A 27,254-nucleotide genomic window follows, 5' to 3' on the forward strand; every position below is an offset into this window, starting at 1 on the left:
GGAGGGTCAGTGAGGACTCCCCGGGCAGTGCTGGGAGGTGGAGGCTGCCCCCTCCCCCCAGGGTGTCAGGGTTGCCTTCTCTGAGCCTCACTCCCGCGGCACGAGTGGATGAGAGGGTAACAGCAGTAACAGTAACAGAAGAACTGGAGCGCAAGCCCAGCTGTGGAGCGCCCCTCACCCCCACTCCACCAGGCAGCAGCCTGGGCTTCCTGGTCAACCTCTGGGTCCCACCAGCCCCATGAGGCTCGGGACCCAGTTAGGGAGGAGGATGCTGAGGCTCAGAGAGGCTGAGTCACTTGTCCAGAGCCACTCAGCCCACTAGGAGCAGCTGGGGCTGAGCCCAGGAAGCTGTGCTCTCATGCCACAGCGGAGGGGGTGGGGGGGGACAGAGAGGAGACCCCTCATTCTCCCAGTGGGTGGGTCAGCTTGCCGTGAAGGCATCTCACAGGCGGGAGCCCCACCAGCGTCCCTGCATGCCCTCATCCTGCTTCCCCACCTGCCCACAGGCTCCAAATTCTGGAGTCCTCAAATCCCACATCCCTGCAGTAAGGCATCTCAGAGTCCTAGGCTCTGTGTCCGGCTGGACCAAGCCAGAGGAGGGCAGCCTCAGCCACGAGGGCACAGCGCCATCTGGTGGGCAGATGGCAGATCGCCCCACAGAGGGAGCCGCTCAGGTCTCTGCCCCCTGGTTAGGGTGGGATGGCTTCCATTCTGTTTGCTCTCCACGGCCAGTGGGCAGTGGCAGGAAGGGCTCAGGAGCAGCGTCCCAGGGAATCTGGACATGAGGAGAGCAGCTCGTTGTTCGTTGCACCGAGGTCTGACGTGCCTACAGTATGAGGCACAAATCTTGAGTGAAACCTTCCCCCCGGCCAGCAGCAACCCAGGCCCATCGTCCAAGGTGAGCTTTACCTGTTCTAGGATGTCATGTAAACGGAGTCACACGGAACGCACGATTCCCTGGAGCCGCCCACCTGGTGGCATAAGGCCTCTGGGGTCCTTCCTTGTTGTTGTATCAGTTCAGTCAGATAGGGCCCCGCCCATCTGGGTTTTTTCTGTTCTCAGCTTGGACCCTTTGGAACTAGGAACAAGTTTTCATTGCCTCACCCGGCTTCACTTAATCATTATCTATATCTCTTTTTTAAAAATTAACTTAACTTGAGTATTTGGTTAGGTAATTCACACACACGGTACAGTACCTCAAAAGGTATAAAATGACTTACTTTGAGGAGGAGCCCCTTGTGTTTTCACTCTGACCCTTGCGTTGTTTTTGGTTTTTCCGCTTATGATATGCCTTGAAGACCTTTCCATATCCACAGATTCCGAACGCCCCTGAGATTTTTGCAACATGTGTTTGTTTAGAAATAATTTCAAGCTCACAGAAAAGTTGCAAGAATAGAAACAGGGAAAAGAATAGCCTCACAGAGAGAAGACAAGATGGTGGAGTAGAAGGCCTTGCGCTCACCTAACACAAAAGCACCAAAGTCACAGCTAACTGCTGCACAGTCACTCATCAAAAAACAAGAAAGACGGGCTTCCCTGGTGGTGCAGTGGGTAAGAATCGCCTGCCAATGCAGGGGACACAGGTTCGAGCCCTGGTCCAGGAAGATCCCACGTGCCGCGGAGTGTGCCACAACTACTGAGCCCGTGCTCTAGAGCCCGCAAGCCACAGCTACTGAAGCCTGCGTGCCTAGACCCCGTGCTCCGCAACAAGAGAAGCCACCACAATGAGAAGCCCGTGCACCGCAGCAAAGAGTAGCCCCCACTCGCCGCAACTAGAGAAAGCCTGCTCGCAGCAACGAAGACCCAACACAGCCAAAAATAAATAAATTTATTTTTAAAAACAAAAGATTATCAGCTGATTTTTTTTCAGCAGAGACTATGCAGGCCAGAAGGGAGTGGCAGGATATATCTATCTAAAGTGATGAAAGGAAAAGACATACAACCAAGAATACTCTACCTAGCAAGGCTCTCATTCAGATTTGATGGAGAAATCAAAAGCTTTATAGACAAGCAAAAGCTAAAAGAATTTAGCACCACCAAACCAGCGTTACAAGAGACACTGAAGGAACTTCTCTACGTGGAAAAGGCCACAACTAGAAACAAGAAAATGATGAAATGGGAAAGCTCACCAGTAAAGGCAAACGTACAGTAAAGGTAGGAGATCATCCACACAAGCATGGTATCACCACCAGCCATCGTGAGAGGAGGAGAGCACAAGTGCAGGACACTGGAAGTGCGTTTGAAATTAAGAGATCACAATTTAAAACAATCATATGTTTATATACACTGCTGTATCAGAACCTCATGGTAACCACAAACCAAAAATCTATAATAGACGTACACACAAAAAAGAAAAAGGAATCCAAACACAACACTAAAGATAGTCATCAAATCATAAGAAGAGAGAACAAAAGAGGAAAGGAAGAAAAAAGACCTACAAACGCAAAACAATTAACAAAATACCAGTAAGAACATACATATCAATAATTACCTTAAATGGCGGCTTCCCGGTGGCGCAGTTGTTGAGGGTCTGCCTGCCGATGCAGGGGACACGGGTTTGTGCCCCGGTCCAGGAGGATCCCACATGCCGCCGAGCGGCATGGCCGCTGAGCCTGCGCGTCCGGAGCCTGTGCTCCGCAACAGGAGAGGCCATAGCAGTGAGAGGCCCGCGTACCGCAAAAAATAATAATAATAGTTACCTTAAACGTAAACGGGTTAAATGCTCCAACCAAAAGACGTGGACTGGCTGAATGGATACAAAAACAAGACCCATATATGTGTTGTCTACAAGAGACCCACTTCAGACCTAGAGACACATACAGACTGAAAGGGGGTGGAAAAAGGTATTCCATGCAAATGGAAATCAAAAGGAAGCTGGAGTAGCAATACTCATATCAGATAAAATAGACTTGAAAATAAAGACTACTACAAGAGACAAAGGAGGACACTACGTAATGATCAAGGGATCGATCCAAGAAGAAGATACAACAATTGTAAATATATACGCACCCAACACAGGAGCACCTCAATATATAAGGCAAATGTTAACAGATATAAAAGGAGAAATTGACAGTAAATAAATAATAGTGGGGGACTTCAGCGCCCCACTTACATCAATGGACAGATCATCCAGACAGAAAATCAGTGAGGAAACACAAGCCTTAAATGACACATTAGACCAGATGCACTTAACGGATACCTACAGAGCATTCTGTCCGAAAGCAGCAGAATACACACTCTTTTCAAGTGCACACGGAACATTCTCCAGGACAGATCACGTGCTGGGCCACAAAGCGAGCCTCAGTAAACTTGGGAAAATTGAAATCATATCAAGCATCTTTTCCAACCACAACACTATAAGATTAGAAATCAACTACAAGAAAAAAAAAACTGCAAAAAAACACTAACACGTGGAGGCTACGCAATATGCTAGTGAACGACCAATGGATCACTGAAGAAATCAAAGAGGAAATCAGACAATACCTAGAGGCAAATGACGACGAAAGCACTAAGATCCACAAGCTATGGAACGCAGCAAAAGCAGTTCTAAGAGGAAAGTTTATAGCAATACAAGCCGACCTCAGGAAAAAGAAAAATCTCAAACAACCTAACCTTACATTAAAGCAACTAAAGATGAAGAACAAACAAAACCCAAAGTTAGTAGAAGGAAAGAAATCATAGAGATCAGAGCAGAAATAAATGAAATACAGACTAAGAAAACCATAAAAAAAGATGAATTAAAGTAAAAGCTGGTTCTTTGAAAAGATAAAATTAATAAAACTTTAGCAAGACCCATCAGGAAAAAAAGGGAGAGGACTCAAATCAATAAAATTAGAAATGAAAAAGGAGACATTACAACCAACAGCACAGAAATACAAAGGACCACAAGAGACTACTACAGGCAACTATATGGCAGTAAATTGGACAACCTAGAAGACATGGACAAATTCTTAGAAAGGTACAATCTCCCAAAACTGAACCAGGAAGAAATAGAAAATATGAAAAGACCAATTACAAGTACTGAAATTGAATCTGTGATTTAAAAACTCCCAACAAACCAAAACGTCCAGGACCAGATGGTTTCACAGGTGAATTCTATCAAACATTTAAAAAAGAGTTAACACCTATCCTTCTGAAACTATTCCAAAAAATTGCAGAAGAAGGAACATTTCCAAACTCATTCTATGAGGCGACCATCACTCTGATACCAAAACCAGACAAAAATACTTCAAAAAAAAATTACAGGCCAATATCACTGATGAACACAGATGCAAAAATCCTCAACAAAACACTAGCAAACCGAATCCAACAATACATTAAAAGGATCATACACCACGATCAAGTGTGATCCATCCCAGGGATGCAAGGATTTTTCAGTATCTGCAAATCAATCAGTGTGATACACCACATTAACAAATGGAAGAATAAAAACCATACGATCGTCTCAGTAGAAGCAGAAAAAACTTCTGATAAAATTCCACACCCATTTATGATTTAAAAAAAAAACTGTCCAGAAAGTAGGCATAGAGGGAGCCTACCTCAACATAATAAAGGCCATATATGACAACCCCACAGCTAACATCATACTCAATGGTGAAAAGCTGAAAGCATTTCCTCTAAGATCAAGAACAAGACAAGGGGACTTCCCTGGTGGCGAAGTGGTTAAGAATCCACCTGCCAATGCGGGAGACACGGGTTCAAGCCCTGGTCTGGGAATAATATCCCATATGCTGCGGAGCAACTAAGCCGGTGTGCCACAACTACTGAAGCCTGTGCGCCTAGAGCCTGTGCTCCGCAGCAAGAGAAATCACCGCAATGAGAAGCCCATGCACCACAGCAAGAGTAGCCCCTGCTCGCCTCAACTAGAGAAAGCCCGCGCACAGCAACAAAGACCCAACGCAGCCAAAAATAAATAAATTCAAAAAGAACAAACAAGGATGTCCACTCTCACCACTTTTATTCAGCATAGTTTTGGAAGTCCTAGCCACAGCAGTTGGAAAAGAAAAAGAAATAAAAGGGATCCAAACTGGAAAAGAAGCAAAACTGTCACCGTTTTCAGATGACATTACACTGTACATTCATTGAGAATCCTAAAGATGCTACCAGGAAACTGCTTGAGCTCATCAGCGAATCTGGTAAAGTTGCAGGATACAAAATTAATACACACAAATCTGTTGGATTTCTATACACTAACAACAGAAGATCAGAAAGGGAAATTAAGGAAACAGTCCCATTTACCATGGCATCAAAAAGAATAAAATACCCAGGAATGAACCTACCTAAGGAGAAAAAAAAAAACAAAAAACACCTGTACTCCAAAAACTGTAAGATGCTGATGAAAGAAACAGAAGATGACATAAATAGATGGAAGCATATACCAAGTTCATGGATTGGGAGAGTCAATATTGTCAAAATGACTATACTACCCAAGGTAATCTACAGACTCAGTGAAATCCCTATCAAATTACCTATGGTATTTTTCACAGAACTAGTACAAAAAGTTTTAAAATTTGTATGAAAACACAGAAGACCCCGAATAGCCAAAGCAATCTTGAGAAAGAAAAACGGAGCTGGAGGAATCAGGCTCCCTGACTTCAGACTATACTACAAAGCTACAGTAATCAAAACAGCATGGTACTTGCACAAAAACAGAAATGTAGATCAATGGAACAGGATAGAAAGCCCACAAATAAACCCACACACCTATGGTCAATTAATCTACGACAAACGAGGCAAGAATATACAATGGAGAAGATACAGTCTCTTCAATAAGTAGTGCTGGGGAAACTGTACAGCTACATGTAAAAGAATGAAATTAGAACATTCTCTAACAACACCATACAAAAAATAAATTCAAAATGGATTAAAGACTTCAACATAAGACCGGATACTATAAAACTCCTAGAGGAAAACATAGGGAGGACACCCTTTGACATATCGCAGCAATACATCTTTGGATCCATCTTCCAGAGTAATGAAAACAAAAATAAACACATGGGACCTAATTAAACTTAAGAGCTTTCGCATAGCAAAGGAAACCATAAAACGAAAAGACAACCTATGGAATGGGAGAAAATATTTTCAAATGAAGCGACTGACAAGGGATTCATCTCCAAAATATACAAACAGCTCATGCAGCTCAATATCAAGAAAACCTAATCAAAAAATGGGCAGAAGACCTAAGTAGAAATTTCTGCAAAGAAGACACACAGGTGGCAAAAAGGCACGTGGAAAGATGTTCAACATCACTAATTAGAGAAATGCAAATCAAAACTGCAATGAAGTATCACCTCACACCAGTTAGAATGGAAATCACCAGAAAATCTACAAACAACAAATGCTGGAGAGGGTGTGGAGAAAAGGGAACCCTCCTGCACTGTTGGTGGGAAGGTAAATTGGTGCAGCCACTATGGAGAACAGTACGGAGGTTCCTTAAAAAACTGAATATAGAACTACCCAGCAATCCCACTCCTGGGCATTTATCTGGAGAAAACCATAATTTGAAAAGATACATGCACCCTAGTGTTCACTGCAGCACCATTTACAATAGCCAAGACATGGAAGCAACCTAAATGTCCATCAAAAGATGAGTGGATAAAGAAGATGTGGTACACATATACAATGGAATATTACTCAGCTATAAAAAAAGAATGAAATAATGCCATTTGCAGCAACATGGATGGACCTGGAGATGATCATGCTAAGTGAAGTCAGACAGAAAGACAAATATCATCATATATCACTTACAGGTGGAAACTAAAAAAATGATACAAATGAACTTATTTACAAAACAGAAACAGACTCGTAGACATAGAAAACAAACTTGTGGTTACCAAAGGGCCGGGGGATAATTCAGGAGGTTGGGATTAACATTTACACACTGCTATATATAAAATAGATAAAGAACAAGGACCTACTGTATGACACAGGGAACTCTACTCAATGTTTTCTAATAACCTGTATGGGGAAAGAATCTGAAAAACAATAGACGTACATATGTGTGTAACTGAGTCACTTTGCGCTACACCTGAAACTAACACACACTGTAAACCAGCTGTGCTCCAGTTACAGCAAACACAAAGGAGAGCTGCGCACCCCGACCCCGTCGGCGCCACGCCGTGTGTGCCCGCTTCTCCCTGTAGGTGCGCCCGCACAATTCTTTCTGAGCTGCTTGGGAATCAGTAGTATGCGTGATGCCCTCACATCTAAAGGCTTCTGAGTGTATTTCCTAAGAGGCTCTTCTCCGTCAGGAAACAGCTGCTAGCCCTTTTTCCACCAGAGACACCTGAGGCCCAGAGGGGTAATTCGGGCTACCCGAGGTCACACAGTGAGACAGAGTCCAACCCACATCTCCTCCTTCCGCGGGCCCACCTTCGCACCACACCTCTGTCCTTCAAGACCCCAAGTGTGTCTCCCGTCCCCTTCTGAGACGGAGCAGCGCTGCCTTCCCGGGTTTCCGCAGCTCCAGAGAGGGGCCCGGAGGCTGCCTTTACACCCGAGCTCCCGCAGGGCACGTCCGCGGGGGACCACTTCCGCCCACTGTCCCGAGCCCTGATCTGGCTTTGACGAGCCCTGGTCGGCCCTGACCTGACCCTCGTGTGGCTCTCTGCTTCTACCCTGAACCTCGTCTGCCCTTCTGCACGCCAGCCGCCCTGCAAACGCCCGCTGATCCCCTAGAAAGGCCGGGTCCTAGATGGCCTGTGAGGAAGCGATGCGGCGGAGAAAAGGAGGGTGCGGTGCACCTTCCTGACCTGTTTGCGCTGGGGTGTCCACACGAGGGGAGGGGAGATGATCAACAAGATACCCCCGGATCCGCACACACGCCTGAAAAAGGGGCAGCCCGGGAATTACACTGAGACCCAGGAGGGAGTTTGCATGTGACCCAAGGAGGTGCCTTGGGGCACATCCCAGGGGAACGTTCCTGCCTGCACGCCTGGATGAAGGCAAGGTGGGCACAGCCTGGTTCCCGGGACTGTTCCTAGGAGGATGCCCCTCCGGGCTTTCGGAACGGCTGCCTCTTCCCAGAGTCGCCCCTGCCCCTCCTCCACCCTCAGCCAGGCCCGGGCCCTGGAGGCCAGGAGAGCACATAGAGGCCCTGCCTGCTTACTGTCGGGGCTGTGGGGCAGCGGCGTGGATGTGTGTGGATTGCCTAATGTCCCGGGGTCACACGTCATGACATGGCCCCTCGGGACGGGTGGAAGGCAGGGCCCCAGGACACCGTCTGCTGGGCTCAGTGGGGGCGGGCGGGCGAAGGCCCGGGGCTGGCTGCACCCCCTGCACAGCCAGGCTAATTTTATCCAGCTTAATCAAGAGCCATCAGCAGAAGCTGCAGAGGTGGGGGTGGGGATTTGCATGATCCAGTTCCTGTTCTGAAATGTTAATTAGACGTCGTTCTCCCTTCGCCTGCTCCGAGCCTGCGCTCCCTTGCTGCCACCGCTAAGCGTCCCTCAGCACCCCTGCAGGGTGAGGCGGGTCCACGGGGTAGGGCCGAGGCCCCCAGGACACAGCCGCAGACCCGACCCAAGGGCCTCCCTCTGCCTCATCCTCAGGTCCTGGAGCAAAGCCCTGAGACCCAGCCACACACAGGCCCACGGGAGGGTCTCCTGGAGTCGGGAAGCCCCCTTCTGCCCCCCCCAACCCCCGGGTCCCTCCTAGCTTTGTGCCCTTAGGTTGACAGTCGGACCGCTCTGAGCATCAGAACGTTTTCCCCTCTTGGCGCGTAAGTGTTACATGGCTCAAGGTGAAGCTGGGAGCATCCGCTCATCTACAGGAAAGTTTGCTCTCTGCCCTAAAAACGCCGCGGGTGGTACCTGACCCCCATCACAGGGGCACCGACTGGGCGGCGGAGCAGACGGGGTCCCGGCTCTGCCTTCAGTGGGTGAGGGGTCCTTAAGGTACATCGCGCTACCGTTCCAGACTGTACGTGATAGGACATACTTGTCTTTACTGTACATGTGATTGGATGACCTATTCCCCATGCCAAGGCAAGCATGAATAAAGTTAAGCTAAATGTTAAAAAAAAATAAAGGGGGGGTGAGATCATGGTGGGTCCCCTCCCAGGGTCCTCTGAAGACAGAAGAGAGGGCGACAAGCACCCAGTAGCCCTTCTTTCTGGAAAGGGGGTGAACCAAAAAGCTGGGGAGGTGCTTCAGGGTCCTCTCCCTGAGCTGGCGTCCCAAGGGCCACGTCCCAGGCGGCACTCACCTGTTCTCACAGCAGCACCGCAGGAGGGGACAAGGCTCCAGAGTCACCACCCGGGCCCCGGGCCCCAGGCTTCTCCCTGTGGGTGGAGGAGGATGGATGTCAGCCGCCAGGTCCCCCGTTACGAGCCACTGGTCCCACCCGTCAGATTCTGATTCCAAACTCAGAAGCCGACAGAAACCGTCACCGTTTTACTGGAGAGGAAACTAAATTTCAAAAGTTAAAATCGCCGGAACGTTATGCCACTACCACCTCCCGCTCCCCTGCACCAGTGCCGCGGCCGCATCCCTGGGCCGGAGCCCCGGGGCCAGGCGCTGCGGAAAGATGAAGAGAAGAGAGCAGGAGCTCGGAAGTGCTGTGGGCTGTGAGGGAGAGAAGGAGGGGAGGCTTGGAAGTTCTGACTGCAGACGATAAAGAAACTAAAGACAAAACAGCAAAAATAAAACGACAGCAATGTCAGAGGAGAAGGCACGATTTCCAACAGAAGCCAACGCAGCCCCGGGGCTTCCAGGGCGATCCCTGAGTTCCCGGCTCAGGAGAGGACTGGGTGGGGGGCACCCCCCTCGCATAACACCTTCAGTCATACCAGGGTCCAGGGCCCAGAGAGAAGGCAGCTGGGGGAGGGTCAGGTCCTCAGGCCTGAGCCGCGCTAGGACCAGCGATGGTTCGAATACTGGGGCCAGAAACAAAAGCATCATCTCGGGGAGTCTGGCATCCCCAATGGAGCAGGTGCCCTGGTGGTCCCCGGGTCTGTGGGGACAGGCCCTGCCATCCTCCATCCTCTCGGCCTGGCTGAGGGGTCTTCCCTAAATCCCGGCTGGGCTTCACTGTTCCCACCCAAATCCTCCACTCTGCTAATGTGACCCTCCCCTGGGAGCCCCCCAGATTTGTGCGGAGGAGCTGGGGTTGTGCTGGAAGGCCCAGGCACGAATAGGAAATCCGCCCTGCCTCTTGAGATGGGGGTGCACGTGAATTCCGGGTTACAGCTATGCGAGAAATTCCAACACTCTTCCAATTCTTCCTTTCCCAAGTATCCGCCCTTACATCCCACGGGGCATGGGGGAGGCTTTCCCTGTGCCTGAAAACCCAAAAATTTAAATTTAAAACTCATTATGGCTACAGGGGAAGGTTAGTAAGAAAACCCTGAGCCAGGCTTCCCAGCTAAGGCACCTCTTTGTGAACCTTTATTAAACTTGCATGAATTAAAATAGACTTTTCAAATAAACTTCACCCGGAAGTTTGGAAGGAACTGGTCTCCGGGACACGCAGCTCTCCCCATGCCATGAAACCACAGGCCCGTATTCTCGGGGGACCAGAGCAGAGTGGGTGGAGGCGCCCAACAGGGCCCCCATGGGGTGCACTGAAACTGGGGGGGGGGGGGGCCTGTCAGTTGACGGCACCAGAACCCACCCTGATTAAGCCAGTGGCCGCCAAAGCACATGAGGGGCCACAGACTCCGAGAGCCGCGTGCATCAGGTTGGGGGCTCCGCCGGGGGTACCCCCACCTTCCTCTGCCACGGGGCGCAGAGGCCTCAGCTCCCATCTCCATCGCTGGACACGGTGCCACCACCCACCTTCTGCCACTGCAGGCGCCAAAGCACAAGGTCTCTCTGCCTCTCTTCTGAATCAAACTCATGAAGGTGTGTCCCACTGGCAGGTTCTAGATCACCTGACCAGGTCGTGGCAGTAGAGGAGGGCGAGAAAGCACGGTTCTGGAAGATAAAGAAGGGAATTCAGAAGGTGCTGGAGAGCCAAACAGCCTACTGATGTCCACTACACTGACCCTGGCAACTGAAACAAGAAGAGAATCTCCTCATCTCGCAGAAGCTGCACTGTCTTCAGGCATGGCTGGATCCAGGCTCCGGCAGTCACCCGGCGGTTTCCCTGAGCTGTGCTTTCTCTGGGCCGTGCCAAGGTCTCTTAACCTCTCTTGCTTCTGCTTCTTCATCTGCAAAATGGGGATAAGAATGGGGTTCTCCTGAGGAACCAGCAGAATAACGCAAGGGCAGTACCTGGCACAGAGTGGGCACTCGGTAACCATCGTTAGGGTTGCGCTGCTGTGAACACAACTGGAAATCTCCAGATATTTGTTCAAACTTTGTCTCCGGGTTTTGTGGCTCAAAAGCACACTGCACTGTGACAGAATGGCCACACGATTTGCATGGCCCAGTGCCAAATAAGAACGCAGGGGCCCTCATTCACAAAGTATGAAGAATTTCAAGACTGTGACCGCACAGCAGTAAACCGAGCTCGGGGCTCTTCTGAGCTGGGCCACAGCTGCACAGCACTGACTCACCTGCTGAGAGGTGCTCAGATTTCCATCACCACCTCGACACCAGCACCAACACGCCCAGCCACGCACACAGTCTTTGCCTGCCCGTAACTACTGTGGCCACGTGAACCCCACTCACCGATGGGCGTGGTTTGCAGCCCTCACTGCTGCGGCAGGAAAGAAAGGGTTGAGGCTCTGTGTTTGATCATCTGCACATCTGCAGCTGCTGACCCCAGGCCCCAAGCCCATGTCGGGGACCACTGGGACGGCAGGAGCCCAGAGATGGTTCAGCTCGGGAAGCCCTCTGCAGCTGCGTCCCCACTCCTGTTCGTTTCCCATTTTGTAAGCACATTTTTAGTCTCTTGCAAGCCCCAGGTATTTGCATTGGTCCCCTGCTGCCTATGGGAAGGGCCTGAAGGGGATTTAGGAGGGGGGCCTGGCATGCGTGCGTGCGTGCACAGGCAGGGATTAGTTTGGAGGTGGATACGTGCAGATGAGCCTCGGGCTTTGCTGGGCCTCAGCTGGAGGAAGCAGAGCCCTCTCTAGACGCCTCCTCGTCGGCACGGACATGGGATGGGCCAACCTGTGGGAGTCACCGTGTCTGGGTGCAGCTGGAAGCAGAGGCCCCCCAGGGTCAGCAGAGAACCTCTCCAGCCTCTCCAGGCTTCCACACGGGTTTGTAATGTTGTCTTTTCTTACACTTCGCAGTACGCAGGGGAAGTCCCCGAAAACCGGGTGGAGATGGTGGTCGCAAACCTCACTGTGATGGACCGAGATCAGCCCCACTCCCCGAACTGGAACGCTGTCTACCGCATCATCAGCGGGGACCCCTCGGGCCACTTCAGCGTCCGCACGGACCCCGTCACCAACGAGGGCATGGTCACTGTGGTGAAGGTGGGTGCTCACCTCGCCTCCTGCTGGGCTCCCTGAGCTCTGCCCCCGCCACGTGCCCTGAGGCAGACGTAACAGGAGTGATATTCGGGTTCAGTGCGTGCCACCCCAGTGTCCAAGGGCAAAGGACTGCGCCCGACCTGCCAGGGGCAGAGGCAGCCTCAGCAGGACCGGTCACGTGACCCCAGGGACTCTGCAGGCCTGACCTGCCACCCACCCCCCAAAAGATAACTCTCCCATCTCCTCCCTCGCACCTGGCCCTCAGCTTCTGAAGCTCAGAGGCCAAGAATCAGCCTCTTCTGCTTCCCGGCCGGGCGGCGACAAGGCTTTGCCCGAGGCAGTGAGTGAGCGGTGCCCCAGTGCCCGGAGGAGGGTCAGGGTGGCAGGAACAGCGGGAGCAGGCCAGTTTGGGGGTCGCGGTAACCTCTGCAGCTCCCAGCAAGGCTCAGCGAAAACACTTCACCCCAAGCCTCCCCCACGTGCACTGGTGCGCCCCCGGCCCTGCCCCACGAGCCTGCACCCACGCTGGGCTGCTCCCCTCAGGGTGCAGACCCGGCCCCTGGGCTTTGAGCGAAGGGTCGTGGCCACACGTGGGGGAGGCAGCTGAGCGGAGGCCCAGTGAGGCTGTCTGGCCTCTGATTGAAACTGTTGGAGCAAATTACTCACTGATTTCTCTGTTACCAATATGTTTTGTTTTGCCGTCCGACAGACTTCCGTTGGCCATAATCTTTCTGGAAGGTGTCCTCACTCAGACTGGCGACACAATTTTTAATGCATGACACGTAGCATTATTCCCTGTCCTCCAGGGACACGAACAGATAAATATGGGAGAAGGACCACTTCCTTTAGTGACTTCTTCAGAGGCACACCCACCGTGATTTTAAGAAGCAGTATATTTCAGTCGCTGCCAACACTCGGGGGGCCCTGGGGGAGGGGCTGGAGGCCTGGCAGCCGCTTAGTTCTCGGCGGCAGGGTGGGCGGGGGGGGGGGGGGGACCTCAGCCATGAAGAGGCAAGCGCCAGGGAGGGACGTGGCTTCTCACCGGGGGCTCCAGGGGCTCTGAAGGTAACACGCATTCCTTCAGCAGATGAGGAGACCACAGCTGCAGAGGACGGGGGCTCCCGCAAGGTGAGCCGGGGGGACAGTGGGGAGGACGACGGAAGTGTCGGCCCAGAGCCCCGATCTCTGCTGCCACCTCCAGGCCTTCCCGTCAGGCAGGCACTGCGCCTTAGGGAGCCTCGTCTCCGTCCCCTTTCCACGCCCACTCAGCACTGTTACTTACTTTATAGTAAACTCTTCCCGTGCTCAATACCTTGCTTAGTAGCAGGAGCTGAGAAGGCGTGGGTTTGATGCACCAGGTGTATGACGGTCAATACTCACAGAAATCAAGGCTGAGCTGCAGGAGGAGCCCAGCGATGGGGCAGGGCTGGGCCAGGCGAGCAGCAGGCAGGGCAGCACGGCCCCATCACCAGCACCCCCGGGGCTCGCAGGACAACTGGTCCCACGAGGCGATCAGGTCCCCTCTGAGCAGAAGTGTGTCACACCATTTACCACAAACGTTTCCAAGCACATCTAGAAGTAAGAGAGACGGGTGTACCCTCACCTGCCACTTCAGTTTCACAGTTACTAGCGTGCTGCCATGTCGCTCCATCCGTGTTTTGCTGCCGTGTGGTTCTAACTCCAGGCCCTCTGCTCACATAGCTACAACCGTGACAGCACCTGAGACAGACAACCACGCCTCCGTGATCTCCAATATGAGTCATTTGTTTTTTTGTTGTTTTTTTTTTGCGGTACGCGGGCCTCTCACTGTCGTGGCCTCTCCCGTTGCGGAGCACAGGCTCCGGACGCGCAGGCTCAGTGGCCATGGCTCACGGGCCCAGCCGCTCCGCGGCATGTGGGATCTTCCCGGACCGGGGCACGAACCCGTGTCCCCTGCATCGGCAGGTGGACTCCCAGCCACTGCACCACCATGGAGGCCCTGAGTCTACATTTAATTGCCCTTAATTTTCCAAGTGTCTCTTGATGGTGTGGTTTTTCAAATCTGGATCCAACCAGGGTCCCCACGTTGCATTCGGTTGTGCCATCTCTTGAATCTCTCATAATCTAGAATATTCCCCCCACCTCTGACCTGTCACAAACGCAGGGTCCGCGGTGCTGAATCTGTCCGATCGCTTCCTCTCGGAGTATCTGGTCTCTCGCTCTCTGCTCTTCCTGTAAGCAGGGCTGCAGACCTGAAGGGCCCTTCCGCGATGAGAAGCCTGGTTGTCCCGTGCACAGCCATCTGAGCCTGACCAGTGGGCTCCGGTGCTCACAGGCCTCTCCCGTCACCGTGGAGTTGGCTCCTCCCCGTCATGACCGGCAAGCAGTCCGCAAAAGCACGGCTCTCCACCAGCCCCCACCTGTTGGTTTCATCATCTGTTGATGGTCATTGCCAAGTTCATTTCTTCATTAGGCGGTATAAAATGGTGCTTTACAATCCTGTCATTGCTTAAAAAATAACGAATCCAAACTCCCGGCCAACAGCAAGCAAACCAGATGAATTTAAGGTTTCTTTGCAGTAACTCTTGTCCTTAGAATAAATCCCATGAAGGACTTACCGTCTAAATGCTGTCCCAGTCACGAGAAATCATTATTTTCTTGGGAGTTATATTACCATCGATATACAGTTAGTTTAATTTAACTCCGTTTGTTTCTGATTTTCAGAGATTGCTTCATATATACAAGTTTACTTGTAATACCTAAAATGTGAGAATGTAAGGTTACATGGCTCTAAAATCAAAGCTATGTGGCAAAACACACGCAGCAAACTCACACCTCCAGACGTTCCCTCCACCCTTATTCCTTCCCTCTGCTCACGGGTGACTGTTTTATGAGTTTTTGGTTTATCCTTTCAGCATTTCTTTTTGCATATTTGAGCAGATACATATGCAAATTCACGTTCCTCTCCCCCTTTCACACAAGAGGCAGCCTGCAATGGATGTTGCCTTTTCTGCTCACCAGTCGATCCTGGAGATCTCTCCGTTCCCACGTGTATCTTCCTGGTTCTTTCTTACAGCTGCAAATGTCCCCACTGTGCGGATGCAGCCCAGCCAGTGCTATGGGTGCCTGAGTTGACAGCAGTATAAATCCTCTATGAATGATACAGATGATACGTCAGTGAATATTCTTGGGCACGTAATACTCCGCACGTGTCTAAGCAGAACTGTTCAAATGCAGCTGCAGTGTGCTGTGTTGCTTGTTTTCTAGTGAGACTGTTGCAAGCTTTGCCAGGAATAATTACACGTCTCGGGGCCCCAAGTGCTTCCGTGCAGCTTCCATCCCCCCTCAAAACGTGAAGAATACCCCCCGAGACTGATCGTACCCCGGAGACCCTATAACTGTAGACAATAGAACCATACTAACATTTATCATCCGGGGTCCTGACACCCCCAAAATGTGTGTCAACTGGAGAGAATGGTCATGCAAGGGCCACGCAGAGGTGAGGGGGCTCCGTGAGACCTGGTGTGTTGGTGTCCTGGGGCTGCTGTAGCAACTTACCACAGACCAGGTGGGTTAGAACAGCTGAAGGATGCGCTCTCACAGCTCTGGAGGCCAGACGTCCAAAATCAGGGCATTGGCGGGGCCGTGCTCCCTCTGGAGGCTCTGGGAGGATCCCTCCTGCCCCGTCCAGCTCCTGGGGTTGTTGGCCATCCCTGGCTCAGAGCTGCGTCACCCCAGCCTGTGCCTGTCTTCACCTGGCCCCTTTCTGTGTCTGCAGTCTCCCTCCCCTAACTCACAGGGCACCCAGGCTTGAATCGGGGAACACCTCAATCCAGGGCGACTCCCTCTCGAGACCTTTAACTTCATTACATCTACAAAAACCCTATTTGCCAAAGGTCACAGTCACAGGTTCCAGAGGGACGTATCCTTGGAGACCACCCTTCCACCCACCACACCTGGTGAGGCACCCTGGACGGACAAGAGCCAGGCCCTCGACCTGCCAGGCTGCAGGGAGCAGGGTGGGGCCCCCGCACTCCTAATGCGTGATGAGTGCCGGAGCCGCTGGCTAGGAGGTGTGCCTGGCGGGAGCCGTAGCCCCCGAGGAGCCCAGGTACTGCCACTCCATGACGTGGGAAGCTGGGGGACGGCACCCCTCGGGACTGACCTCCTGGGCCCAGAGCAGGACGTGTGCAGACCAAGCAGCCCCACGGGCACCACCCTCCCAGACAGCCTCGCGGGCACCTAAGCCAGCTCCCCGTCCCGGCGCCTCTCATTCCAGGCGGTCGACTATGAGCTGAACAGAGCGTTCATGCTGACCGTGATGGTGTCCAACCAGGCGCCCCTGGCCAGCGGGATCCAGATGTCCTTCCAGTCCACGGCGGGGGTGACCATCTCAGTCATGGACATCAACGAGGCCCCCTACTTCCCCTCGAACCACAAGCTGATCCGCCTGGAAGAGGGCGTGCCCACTGGCACCGTGCTAACCACGTTTTTGGCAGTGGACCCTGACCGGTTCATGCAGCAGGCCGTGAGGTGGGCCCACAGAGCACCCTCGGGCCCTGGGAACAGGGAGCCCCGTCTTCCACAGAGAAGAGTCCTGAATGCCCAGTGAAACCTGCAACCCAGAAAGTCCCGGGTGGGCGCTTGGGGGCATCCCCGACTTGTGGTGTCCCCAGGCAGGGAAGCCCAGTCTGGGGACAGCTGGCATCACCGGCCGCCAGGCTGCCCTGACACGAGACGGTGGGAAAAGCTTGAAGGACATTCAGCCGCATCTAGAGTCAGGCTGGGTCCTGACCCCGCTTGACGCTCCTGCGCTTACGATTCTGTGAGTCACCAGCCCCCTCTGCCCCTCCGTCTCCCCGCCTGTAAAGGGGGCGATGGGAGAATCTGCTTCCCAGGGTCCTTGTGAGGTTAAATAGCCCGTTCTCCTTGGAGACTTCCAGCCGCTGTTGTCACTGTCCCGCGTGGGAGGACCCCGTGCAGGGCTTCAGGGAAGGACCCCCACCCCCACCCCGCGCGCGCTCGGCAGGAGGGCGGCCAGGAGGGGCTCCTCCAGCCCCTCGCCTCACCCCTCCCCTCCCTCCCCCGCAGATACTCAAAGCTGTCGGACCCAGCGAACTGGCTGCACATTAACGCCACCAACGGTCAGATCAGCACGGCGGCCGTCCTCGACCGCGAGTCTCCCTACATCAGAAACAACGTCTATGAGGCCACCTTCCTGGCAGCGGACAACGGTGCGCCCAGGGGCAGGGAGACACGGGGCGGGGGGCCCGCCCTCGCCCATTTGAAGCCCTGGGCCTGGTGCTTCACTGATGCGGGCGCCAGGGGAGCTGGGCACTGTTAACACCACTGTTACAGCTCCCTGGGCTCCTGCCATGTGCCAGGCTCTATCCATCAGTGAGCAAAACAGACAAGAGCCTTCTCCTTTGCATGGGTGACATTCTAGAGGCCAGTGTGTCAGCTTGAACCAGGTTTGTCTGCATAATAATTATAGCAATCTTAACAAGATGGAGGTTTACTTTCTGCCACATAAAAGAAGACTGGAAGCAGGCAGCCCAGGGTCAGGTATGAGAAACCAAGCTCACTCTGGCCACTCCCGCGTCCTTGGCAAGCTGCAGCATATGGCCCAGAGCAGCTGCTGATGCTCCAGCCATCGTGACCACATTCTGGCAAACAGGAGGAGGGGGAGGCCAAGGGCACATCCCAGCCCTTCTAAGGACTTCCACTCACAGCTCATGAAAGCCAGAACTCAGTCCCGAAGCCACGTCTCACTGCAAGGGATGCTGAGGAATGTCGTCTTCTGGTTGGGCAGTGATGAGCCCAGGTAAAGTCTGGGGCTTCAGTTCTTTTATTAAGGAACAAAGAGGAAATGGATATTAGGGACAACTCAGCAGTCTCTGCCCCAGGGAAACAAGTGTGAAACAAGCCAGCCAGACAATTTCAGGGAACGGGAGGTGCCGGAAAAGAACCAAATGGAGGATGGGAGAGTGGCCGGGGTCTCCTGCTGCACTGCTGGCTATGAGTGACCTGCTGTGGGTCCAGGACCTGCGGGATTAGAAGGACAAGCCAGGGGAAGATGGGGCGGGGAGGGGCGTCCCGGAGTCAGGAAAGGGCACTCGCAAAGGCCCCGTGCCAGGCCCATGCCACGTGGGTTCTGGGATCAGCTGCATAAATAAAGCTTCAGGAGCTAGAGTAGCCGCTGCACAAAGGTTTGGTCGACAGCAGCTGGAAGCTGGGACCTGGAGACCATCCCGCAGCCCCTGCCCACCTCCCTCACCCCGCGGGGTCCACAGAGGCCCAGCCCCTCAGCCAGCCACGATGAGCGCCAGGCCCTGGTCGGGGACCGCTGCTCTGAGCAGCAGCTGCAGCACTGAGATTAGATTAGAACGTGATTTTAATGCATCAGTGGCCAGAGCAGTGGAAAGCAGGAGGAAGACACCAGAATCGGAGCACAAGTCCCGCTCGCGTTAATAGAACCTGCCTGTGCTTCTCGGACTGTGAGCTGTGCCATCGGCCACCTATCACAGCAGGCACCAAGCTGCGTCGCCTTGAACGCGCTCTGATGCGTCTCCTGGGAGATCACAGACGCGCTATGGGATGGATGTTCTACATGCTCTGCCTGCCTCGGCCAAGAAACGCAGTCGTCAATGACGGGGTCAGAGCCGCCGTCAAAGGGCAGGGCCACGCTCAGAACACGGAGGACAGACAGGCCACCTCCGGCCACTCAGCGCTGGTCCACCCTCACTGTGCACCTGGGCTGAGACAGGGGCTGGGTGTGGGCGGGGGGGGGGGGGGCGGGGGGACGGGACAGCCACACGTGGGCAGGTGTGTGCGGTTCCTGTGTGTGTGCAGCTGAGTGGCTGCATATGTCACATGGCAGAGTGTCAGTGTGCATGTGGGGCTGTGGTCAGCTGGGGTCTGTCCCGGGTGGGGCTGGGGTCTGTCCTGGGTGGGACTGGGGGTCTGTCCTGGGTGGGGCTGGGGTCTGTCCCGGGTGGGGCTGGGGTCTGTCCTGGGTGGGGCTGGGGCGTGGTCCCATGCACACTGTGCGTCTGTGGTCATGGAGCCCAGGAGTGACCGTGTGATCACCCGTGTCCGGCCCACAGGGATCCCTCCGGCCAGCGGCACCGGGACCCTCCAGATCTACCTCATCGACATCAACGACAACGCCCCCGAGCTGCTGCCCAGGGAGGCGCAGATCTGCGAGAAGCCCAGCCTGAACGCCATCAACATCACAGCGGCTGACGCGGACGTCGATCCCAACATCGGCCCCTACGTCTTCGAGCTGCCCTTCGTTCCAGCGAGCGTGCGGAAGAACTGGACCATCACCCGCCTCAATGGTAAGCCTGCCTCGGGCACCAGCCCGCTGGCGCCCCTGCCAGTGGGAAAATCGGACGAGTCTAGGGTGCAGGCCCCCAGGGGCCCATCACCCCTTCACAGGAGGGTCGCGCAGCCCCTTCCTGTGGCGTGGGGGCCCCTGCCTGCTCTGGGGCTCGGCCGCCAAGGAGGCCCCCAGGGCAGGCCCCAATCTCATCATTTTAACAAGCTCAGCCTTGACCATCCCAGTGGCTGTAACTGCAGACCACTTCCTATGCCATCACCAACTGATGGGACGGGCCCTAACCAATGCATTTCCTGAGTCCTATGCCATCACCAACTGATGGGACGGGCCCTAACCAATGCATTTCCTGAGTCCTATGCCATCACCAACTGATGGACGGGCCCTAACCAACGCGTTTCCTGAGTCCTATGCCATCACCAACTGATGGACGGGCCCTAACCAACACGTTTCCTGAGTCCTATGCCATCACCAAATGATGGACGGACCCTAACCAACGCGTTTCCTGAGGGCACTTCCCTAGCCGTGGCCTTGGTAGAAAGGGCGTCCAAGTTCTGAAGTTCTGATAGCATTTGCTTGTTCCCCAAGCCCTTACCAACACTGAATATTGTTTTAAAAAGCATTTTTCCAATTCTTTTAGCGAAAGTCACTGTTTCCACTTGTATCTTTTGACTACCAGTGGGCATTTTTTCATATATTTATTGGCCATTTTTTGCTTCTGTGAACCATCTGTTCAATGTCCGTGCCTATTTTTCTTTGAAAATGGGCTTTTTTTCTAATTGATTTGGTCGAACTCTTTATACGTTAAGGAAATAATTTCATCATTCTTCGTGTTGTAACTGCTCTATTTCTCTTTTTTTTTTTTCCTGGGCTGTGTTGGGTCTTCGTTGCTGCGCGCGGGCTTTTCTCTAGTTGCAGCGAGCGGGGGCTGCTCTTCATGGCGGTGCATGGGCTTCTCATTGTGGTGGCTTCTCTCATTGCGGAGCATGGGCTCTAGGCACCTGGGCTTCTGTAGTTGTGGCACGTGGGCTCAGTAGTTGCAGCACACGGGCTCTAGAGCACAGGCTCAGTAGTTGTGGCGCATGGACTTAGTTGCTCCGCAGCATGTAGGGTCTTCCCGCACCAGGGCTCGAACCCGTGTCCCCTGCATTGGCAGGCGGATTCTTAACCACTGCGCCACCAGGGAAGTCCCACTGCTCCATTCTTGAATTGCCAACGTCTCAACCTTATGGTATGATGCAGGGTGTGTGTGCGCACATGTGCGCACGTCTACGTGTGTCTTAGCCAAGCAGGCGTGTTAGATGTTCCCACTATCAGTCTTTGCCTCCGTTAGTCTCGCTCAGAAAGGAGGGCGGGCTGCTCAGTGAGTGGAGCCCGTCCCGTCACTCGCACCAGGTGACTACGCCCAGCTCAGCCTGCGCGTCCTGTACCTGGAGGCCGGAGTGTACGACGTCCCCATCGTCGTCACGGACTCGGGGAACCCGCCCCTGTCCAATACGTCCATCATCAAAGTCAAGGTGTGCCCGTGCGACGAGAATGGCGACTGCACCACCATGGGCGCGGTGGCGGCAGCCGGGCTGGGCACGGGCGCCATCGTGGCCATCCTCATCTGCATCATCGTCCTGCTCAGTGAGTGCAGCTGGTCCTGGGGTGACGGGTGGAGGGGCCCAGGTGTGCCCACGGCCCCATCTCCTGGCCCCGCTCTACCTGCCAGGAGGCTTCCAGAAGCCCAGCCCAACCGGGTGCCCGGCAACAGACACAGGCACTCGCAGCCACACGTGCGCACCCTCCCGCGCATGCACGCCCTCGTGCAGACACACGCACACCTGCTCACGGTGCCCCCTGCCCCACAGCCATGGTCCTGCTGTTCGTCGTGTGGATGAGGCGGCGGGAGAAGGAGCGGCACACGAAGCAGCTGCTCATCGACCCCGAGGACGACGTGCGCGACAACATCCTCAAGTACGACGAGGAAGGGGGCGGCGAGGAGGACCAGGTGAGGCCCGTGGCCGGGACAGCGGGGACGTGTGGGGACACCCTCCCAGCCCTGGCGGAGCGCACACGCTGGGGTCCCCGCGTGACCTCCGGCCCTCAGCCCTGCACCCCTCATCTGCACCTTCCGCAGCCACTGAGCCCCGCCCAGTGCCGCCTGCACCCCGCGCCCAGGGAGGGTGGGCCTGGGGCGCTGCCCAGTTGGTCACTGGGGACTCGGGGCGAGCCTTAGCCCATAAAAGCTTAGTGACCACCCCCCGTGAAGTGGGCGTTCCCAGGGATACATGAGGAATGCGGTGGCAGCTGAGCAGATGGGGAAGGGGTTGACCCCAGGGGGAAGGCAGCAGGGGGCACAGACCCCACATGTGCCTTGAGGACGGGCAGGATTCGGATGAACAGAGGTGGGGTGAGCATTTCAGGAAGGACAGACCAGGTGAGGGCCCAGGACGGGGGGGCGCCCGGGGGGCCCGGAATAGGTCAATGGATATGCTCAGAGCCCAGCCACAGAACACGATGAGGACGCGCCCCACGACTTCTCTGGTGCCTCTGCCTGGTACCCCCTCCACCCGTACTGCCTTTCCTGACTCCCCTGCCCGCCCCCCAGGACTACGACCTCAGCCAGCTGCAGCAGCCGGAGGCCATGGAGCATGTGCTGAGCAAGGCCCCCGGGGTGCGGCGGGTGGACGAGCGGCCGGTGGGCGCCGAGCCCCAGTACCCGGCCCGGCCGGTGGTGCCCCACCCAGGAGACATCGGGGACTTCATCAGCGAGGTGGGTAGCCCGGCCGTGCCGGGGGCGCAGACCTGCTAACACAGACAGGAAGCAGCCCGCTTCTCTGGGGCCCGGTGCTGGGCTCAGCGGGCAGCTCCAGACCTGGGTTCACGCCGGCCCTGCTGCTGCCGGCGGGGAGCCCTGGGCCGAGCGCCTCGGTTTAGTATCCCCGCTGCAGAAGGACTAACCTGCCCCCGCCCCCGGTGGGGACAAACACGCAGGGCTTAGCAAGACTGCTGGAACTTGAGGCCACAGTCCAGGCAAGAACAGGAGGGGGACCAGCAAGGTGGCTCTGACCCCAGACTCTTGTCTGCAGCGATCGGGAGAGGCCTCCGCAGTGTCCACTCAACCCCGATGACCAGACGCGCAGGCTGCCCCTCCCCACTCCACACACACACAGGGCATCAGGGACGGCCTGGGAGGTGAGCGTCACTCCAGAGCTGACCACGTGGCCGTGTCACCCATCCTAACGCCTGGGGTCTGGAGACCATGTAGCATCAGCGTCCCAGCCGACAGCGTCCCTTTGATCATCCCCTTGGCAAGAAAAGCTGACCCACCTCTTGAAGCTGAGCCCAAGGTGCCCAACTGACATGTCCAAGGGTGTCAAGAGCGCGCCTCCCCCCTCTGCTCCTGTCCTCCTGTGCGGTAAAGCCGAGGGACAGCGTGAGCCAGGGCGCGTGGCTGCACTCCAGACGCTCTCCCCCAGCGCCAGCTGCTGCGGCCCGGGCAGCCAGTACCTCCGCGCCCACCGCGGCTCCCACAGACGGGATGCCTTCCATGCCCCGTGTAGCCAGCGCGGGTCCCTGCGGATTTACCACCCATCTCTAACACGACTGTACTTTGAGAGGGGCTGACAACACTTCTTTCTCCACCTGTGTCAGAACCGGACTTTAAAAGGATTTATTTAAACAGAATAGAACCCAGGGAGTGGCTTGGCAGAGACACAAAAGAGATTTCTCAGAATATTCCCCGAAACAGACCGTGTCTCAGGCCGTAAATGAAATTTTTATGGCTGCCCAAAAGCCGATTCAGCTTGGACGACATTTACCATCTACAGGGTAATAAAATTTTTAAAACTCCAAAAACTACGTCCTCCCTGATGGACAATCAAAAGCCCACTTTTAAACAACTTAAGAGGAAAGCAAAAATGGAAATGACCAACCATTCCGTACTGAATAATGGAAAAGGTACTCCCCTCCCTAACGAGGGCAGGCTTAGGCAGTGCCAGCACAGGCCCCCGGGCCGTCCTGCGTCCTGCGGGAGACTCCTGGAGCCGGCGGGGAGCCCTCCAAGCTGTCCCGCCCCCCGGGGGGAGGGAGCGGGGAGGTGTGTCCACCCCTCCCACGGTCCCCGGGTGGGAGCTGCCAGGGGCACCCTTGGCCAGTGGCCAGAGTGCTGGAGGTGGCCTGGCCAGGGGTCCCAGCATCAGGCACTGGGGGAAAGGGGCCGGGGCACGGGCAGGGGCTCCAGCCACACCTGCTACATCCCCGTTTGCTCCCGCGCACAGTTACGGTAACAACTTCAGGTGTCTGACACCCACCCCGGGTTCCCCTCCCTGTGGCAACAACCAGGGACTCGTGGAGGCCGGCCTCTCGCACAGGCCCCGGCCGGCCCTCCGCCTGGCTGTGTGCGCTGCCCCCAGGCCTCTTGCACGGCTCATTCTGCAAACACCGCGCCCCTACTCGGGTCTCTGAGGCGCCCTTGACTGACACGCAGGAGCACTTATTGAGCACCTGCTGCATACAAGGCCCCATCACTGCGCCTCCCCAACCTGCCTCCCCAGCTCCGCTCCTGGGCGCCCCTCTGCCCCCCCGCCCTGCACCCTAACCCGTGTCTCCACGGCCCCCAGGGACTCCGCGCAGCCGACAACGACCCCACGGCGCCGCCCTATGACTCGCTGCTGGTCTTCGACTACGAGGGCAGCGGGTCCACCGCGGGCTCCGTCAGCTCCCTGGACTCATCCAGCTCCGGGGACCAGGACTACGAATACCTGAACGACTGGGGGCCCAGGTTCAGGAAGCTGGCAGACATGTACGGCGGCGGCCAGGAGGACTAAGCGGGCCCGCCCCAGACGAGGCGAGAGCAGCGCTCGGACGTACGGGACAGACAGCGGGCCTTCCCGACTCCGCGGCCGCGCCACCCGGCGGTGTGTGAGGGGTCCCCGCCCGCCCCCCGCACGGAGCTGTCTGGCACGAACACTTGTCAGCCCGCGGCCGCCCCCAGCGCGGTAGCTGACTCGGCACCACGGAGAGCAGAGGCACCGTCTGAGCCTGGATTTCCTGGACAGAAGCGCTGTTTAAAACAGAATGGAAGTGCCTTTTGGTACATGCGTCAGATTCCCTCACACTCAGGAGCGCCCCCCAGCCAGTCCTGAGCGCCCCCAACCCCGGCCAGTCCCAGCTCTGAAGTCACGAATTAAGGAATTGGGGAGAATGTCCTTTTTTTCGATCTCCTATCAAGAAAAAAAGTGGGTGACGCACTTGACAAAACTGACAAAGAAAAACAATTTGGGGTCCAAACGCCATAAGCCTTCCGAGTGCTCACACTTTGCTTGCACACTTGGGGTCTCCCGGGCCCCCTGGGGGTCCCCGAGGCCGGAGGCCCCACCTTCAGCTCCTGCAGCAGCGAGTCCGCCTGGGGCAGGTCAAGCCGGTGGACCAAAGGCCCGCTGTACAGCTGGGCTTCCACAGAAGCGTGCTGCCCCCGACTCCCAGATGCTGGAAATAGCTGGGCAGCTGGGGTTCCCAGCGGCTGTCCCTGATGCTCCCCCATCTCTGCCCTTGGCCACCCCCAGGGCCCCCCAATCATGAGGCCTCCCCCAGGGCCAACTGTGACCCTGAATGCCACCCAGGTCCCCACTGCCTTTGGTCCAGGAGAGTACGGTGTCCCAGGACACCACAAGCAAAACCGGCCGGCATGCCACCAAACCCTGGCATGAGCCCTCCACCCCTCTAGATCAGACTCCCGAGGGACCCCGTCAGAGGCCCGGCGGACACTCACCAGTCCAAACCCCCGAAGGCTCTGAACGCCTCTGGCCACCGGCGGGGCGTGCGGACTGCAGGGAGAGCTGATGCTCACCGGGGTCCCAGGAGGCTGGAGACGACCGGGGGGACTGGCGGGCTCCTCCCTGCCCTGCTCCTCTGGACCAGAGTTTCTGATGCTCGTGAGCTGATGTGGGCGGCTACGGTCGGCTCCGAGTGCCGGGACAGCACCGTCGTCGCTGTGCCATCTGTCCCACACGTGCGTCTCACCGCATCCGCCAGAAACAGTCTCCTTTCCTTTGGACCCGTGGCAGCAGCCAGCAGCTGCAGGGCCAGGTAGCTGCTTGAGCTCTCAGAACTGGCCGTGCCTCCTGCGGGGCAGTCTGACTCCCAAGCCAGACTCCCGAGTCAGCTCCACAGTGCAGCAAGGAGCCCCCTGCTGTGTCTGTCCGCGGCTGCGTGAGAAGAGGCGCTGGGGCAGCCCTTCGCCCAGCATCTCCCAGGACCTCCATTCTGGGTGTGAAGGCGCCTCAGGCCGGCAGGAGAGCCGCCTCCTGGGGGATCCTTGCCTGCTCTCGGGCTCCCCAGGGAGGGGCCTGGGCTGCCACTGGCCCTGGGCAGGACTTGGTGTCAGAGCCCCACCTCACACCTGCTCCTGGGGCCAGGGGAGGCCTCGGGAGGGCGGGGGCGGGGTTTCACACGCTCCCCGTGCCCTCCGTCGGGGGGTCTCTCTCCGATCCACTCCGCAGCCCACAGCCTGCCCTGGTGCCATGGTCATCCTCTTTTCTAAACAGCCTCGGCCTCAAAGATGAGCTTGAGTGGACACGTGCGTGTGCAATCCGCGTGGGTGTGTCCCCCCTGGATGTCAGGGTTCTTCCCCAAACCAAATTCATCACTAATTCCATCCACCCTCCCGGAGCTGAGCTGAGCTGAGCTGAGCTGAGCTGAGCTGAGCTGGGGAGACGGGCTCCGGCCTGTGGCCTGAGGGAGGCCCGTGCTGGGCTCCGTCCATCCTGACCCCGTCCATGACTCCTGGGGAGGGACGCGTGGACGGAGGCAGTGGTCACCGGTGTCACATGCCCATGCCCCTACACAGACTGCGGTCTCCCAGACGTGGTGGGCGGCGTGGCCTGCCGGAGGGAGGGGACGCCCCCCTGTGAAGCCATGCTGTGCAAATCGCTCGGGGTCAGGTGGCCCACGAGGACTGTCCCAGTGTCTGAAGGTGTGGCCATCCAGGATTGCTGGTGGTGTCAGGGTTGGTGAGACGTGAGCCGGAACCTTGTTTTTGTTTGTCTCTGGAAAGCTCATCTCCAGTTGAAGTTCTAAGGGTGACTGTGGTGGGGCCCAGACAGCTGTGAACTCTCCTCACTGGAATCCCGAGGCCCCCTTTGGTCCCCTGGGCTCACCCCAAGGATGGGTGTGCCAGGCGCGGCCTTCGACTCGGACCCCTCGGGGCCCCAGGCGCCCTGCCTCCCCCCACCCAGGAGAGCCGGATGCAGAGTCCGTCCCACTGCCCCCTTCCAGCTCTCTTACCCCGGCCCCTCGCCTCATCACTGCCAGGGCCCCTGCATCTCGCCTGCATCGCACAGGCCGAGGCTGCGGCAGCCAGCGGGGGACACGTCAACAGAGGGGGTGCTTCTCACACCCATCCCTGCTTCCAGGCAGCCGGACAGCTGCCCCTGGAGGCTCCCACCCCCTCCCAGAGCTCCGTCCCAACCAACGGGTTAGCATTAGCTAAACACACAATCGGCGTCAAACGTCCCTTTTTCGTAGCTTGTAGATACGACGGGTCCAGATCAGGACGCGGCCAGCGGAGGCCCAGACTCGGTGCTG

General features: G+C 56.0%; 1 protein-coding gene across 1 annotated transcript in view; it reads left to right on the top strand.

The window, feature by feature from the left end:
* The window catches only part of CDH4 (cadherin 4), a gene marked incomplete at both ends in the record, with an annotated part of 544,743 nt that extends 520,247 nt beyond the window's left edge, over nucleotides 1-24,496 (top strand). Inside the window, 8 exons of the mRNA XM_082671247.1 lie at nucleotides 12,182-12,367; nucleotides 16,623-16,876; nucleotides 17,435-17,577; nucleotides 19,450-19,683; nucleotides 21,078-21,311; nucleotides 21,536-21,675; nucleotides 22,276-22,440; nucleotides 24,290-24,496. Coding sequence (XP_082527373.1) covers nucleotides 12,182-12,367; nucleotides 16,623-16,876; nucleotides 17,435-17,577; nucleotides 19,450-19,683; nucleotides 21,078-21,311; nucleotides 21,536-21,675; nucleotides 22,276-22,440; nucleotides 24,290-24,496 — 1,563 coding nt within the window. The remainder of the gene's footprint in view (nucleotides 1-12,181; nucleotides 12,368-16,622; nucleotides 16,877-17,434; nucleotides 17,578-19,449; nucleotides 19,684-21,077; nucleotides 21,312-21,535; nucleotides 21,676-22,275; nucleotides 22,441-24,289) is intronic.
* Nucleotides 24,497-27,254: the final 2,758 nt, after the last annotated feature.

Source organism: Grampus griseus, assembly GCF_964374135.1.
Source record: "Grampus griseus genome assembly, chromosome: 14".
Lineage (NCBI taxonomy): Eukaryota > Metazoa > Chordata > Mammalia > Artiodactyla > Delphinidae > Grampus > Grampus griseus.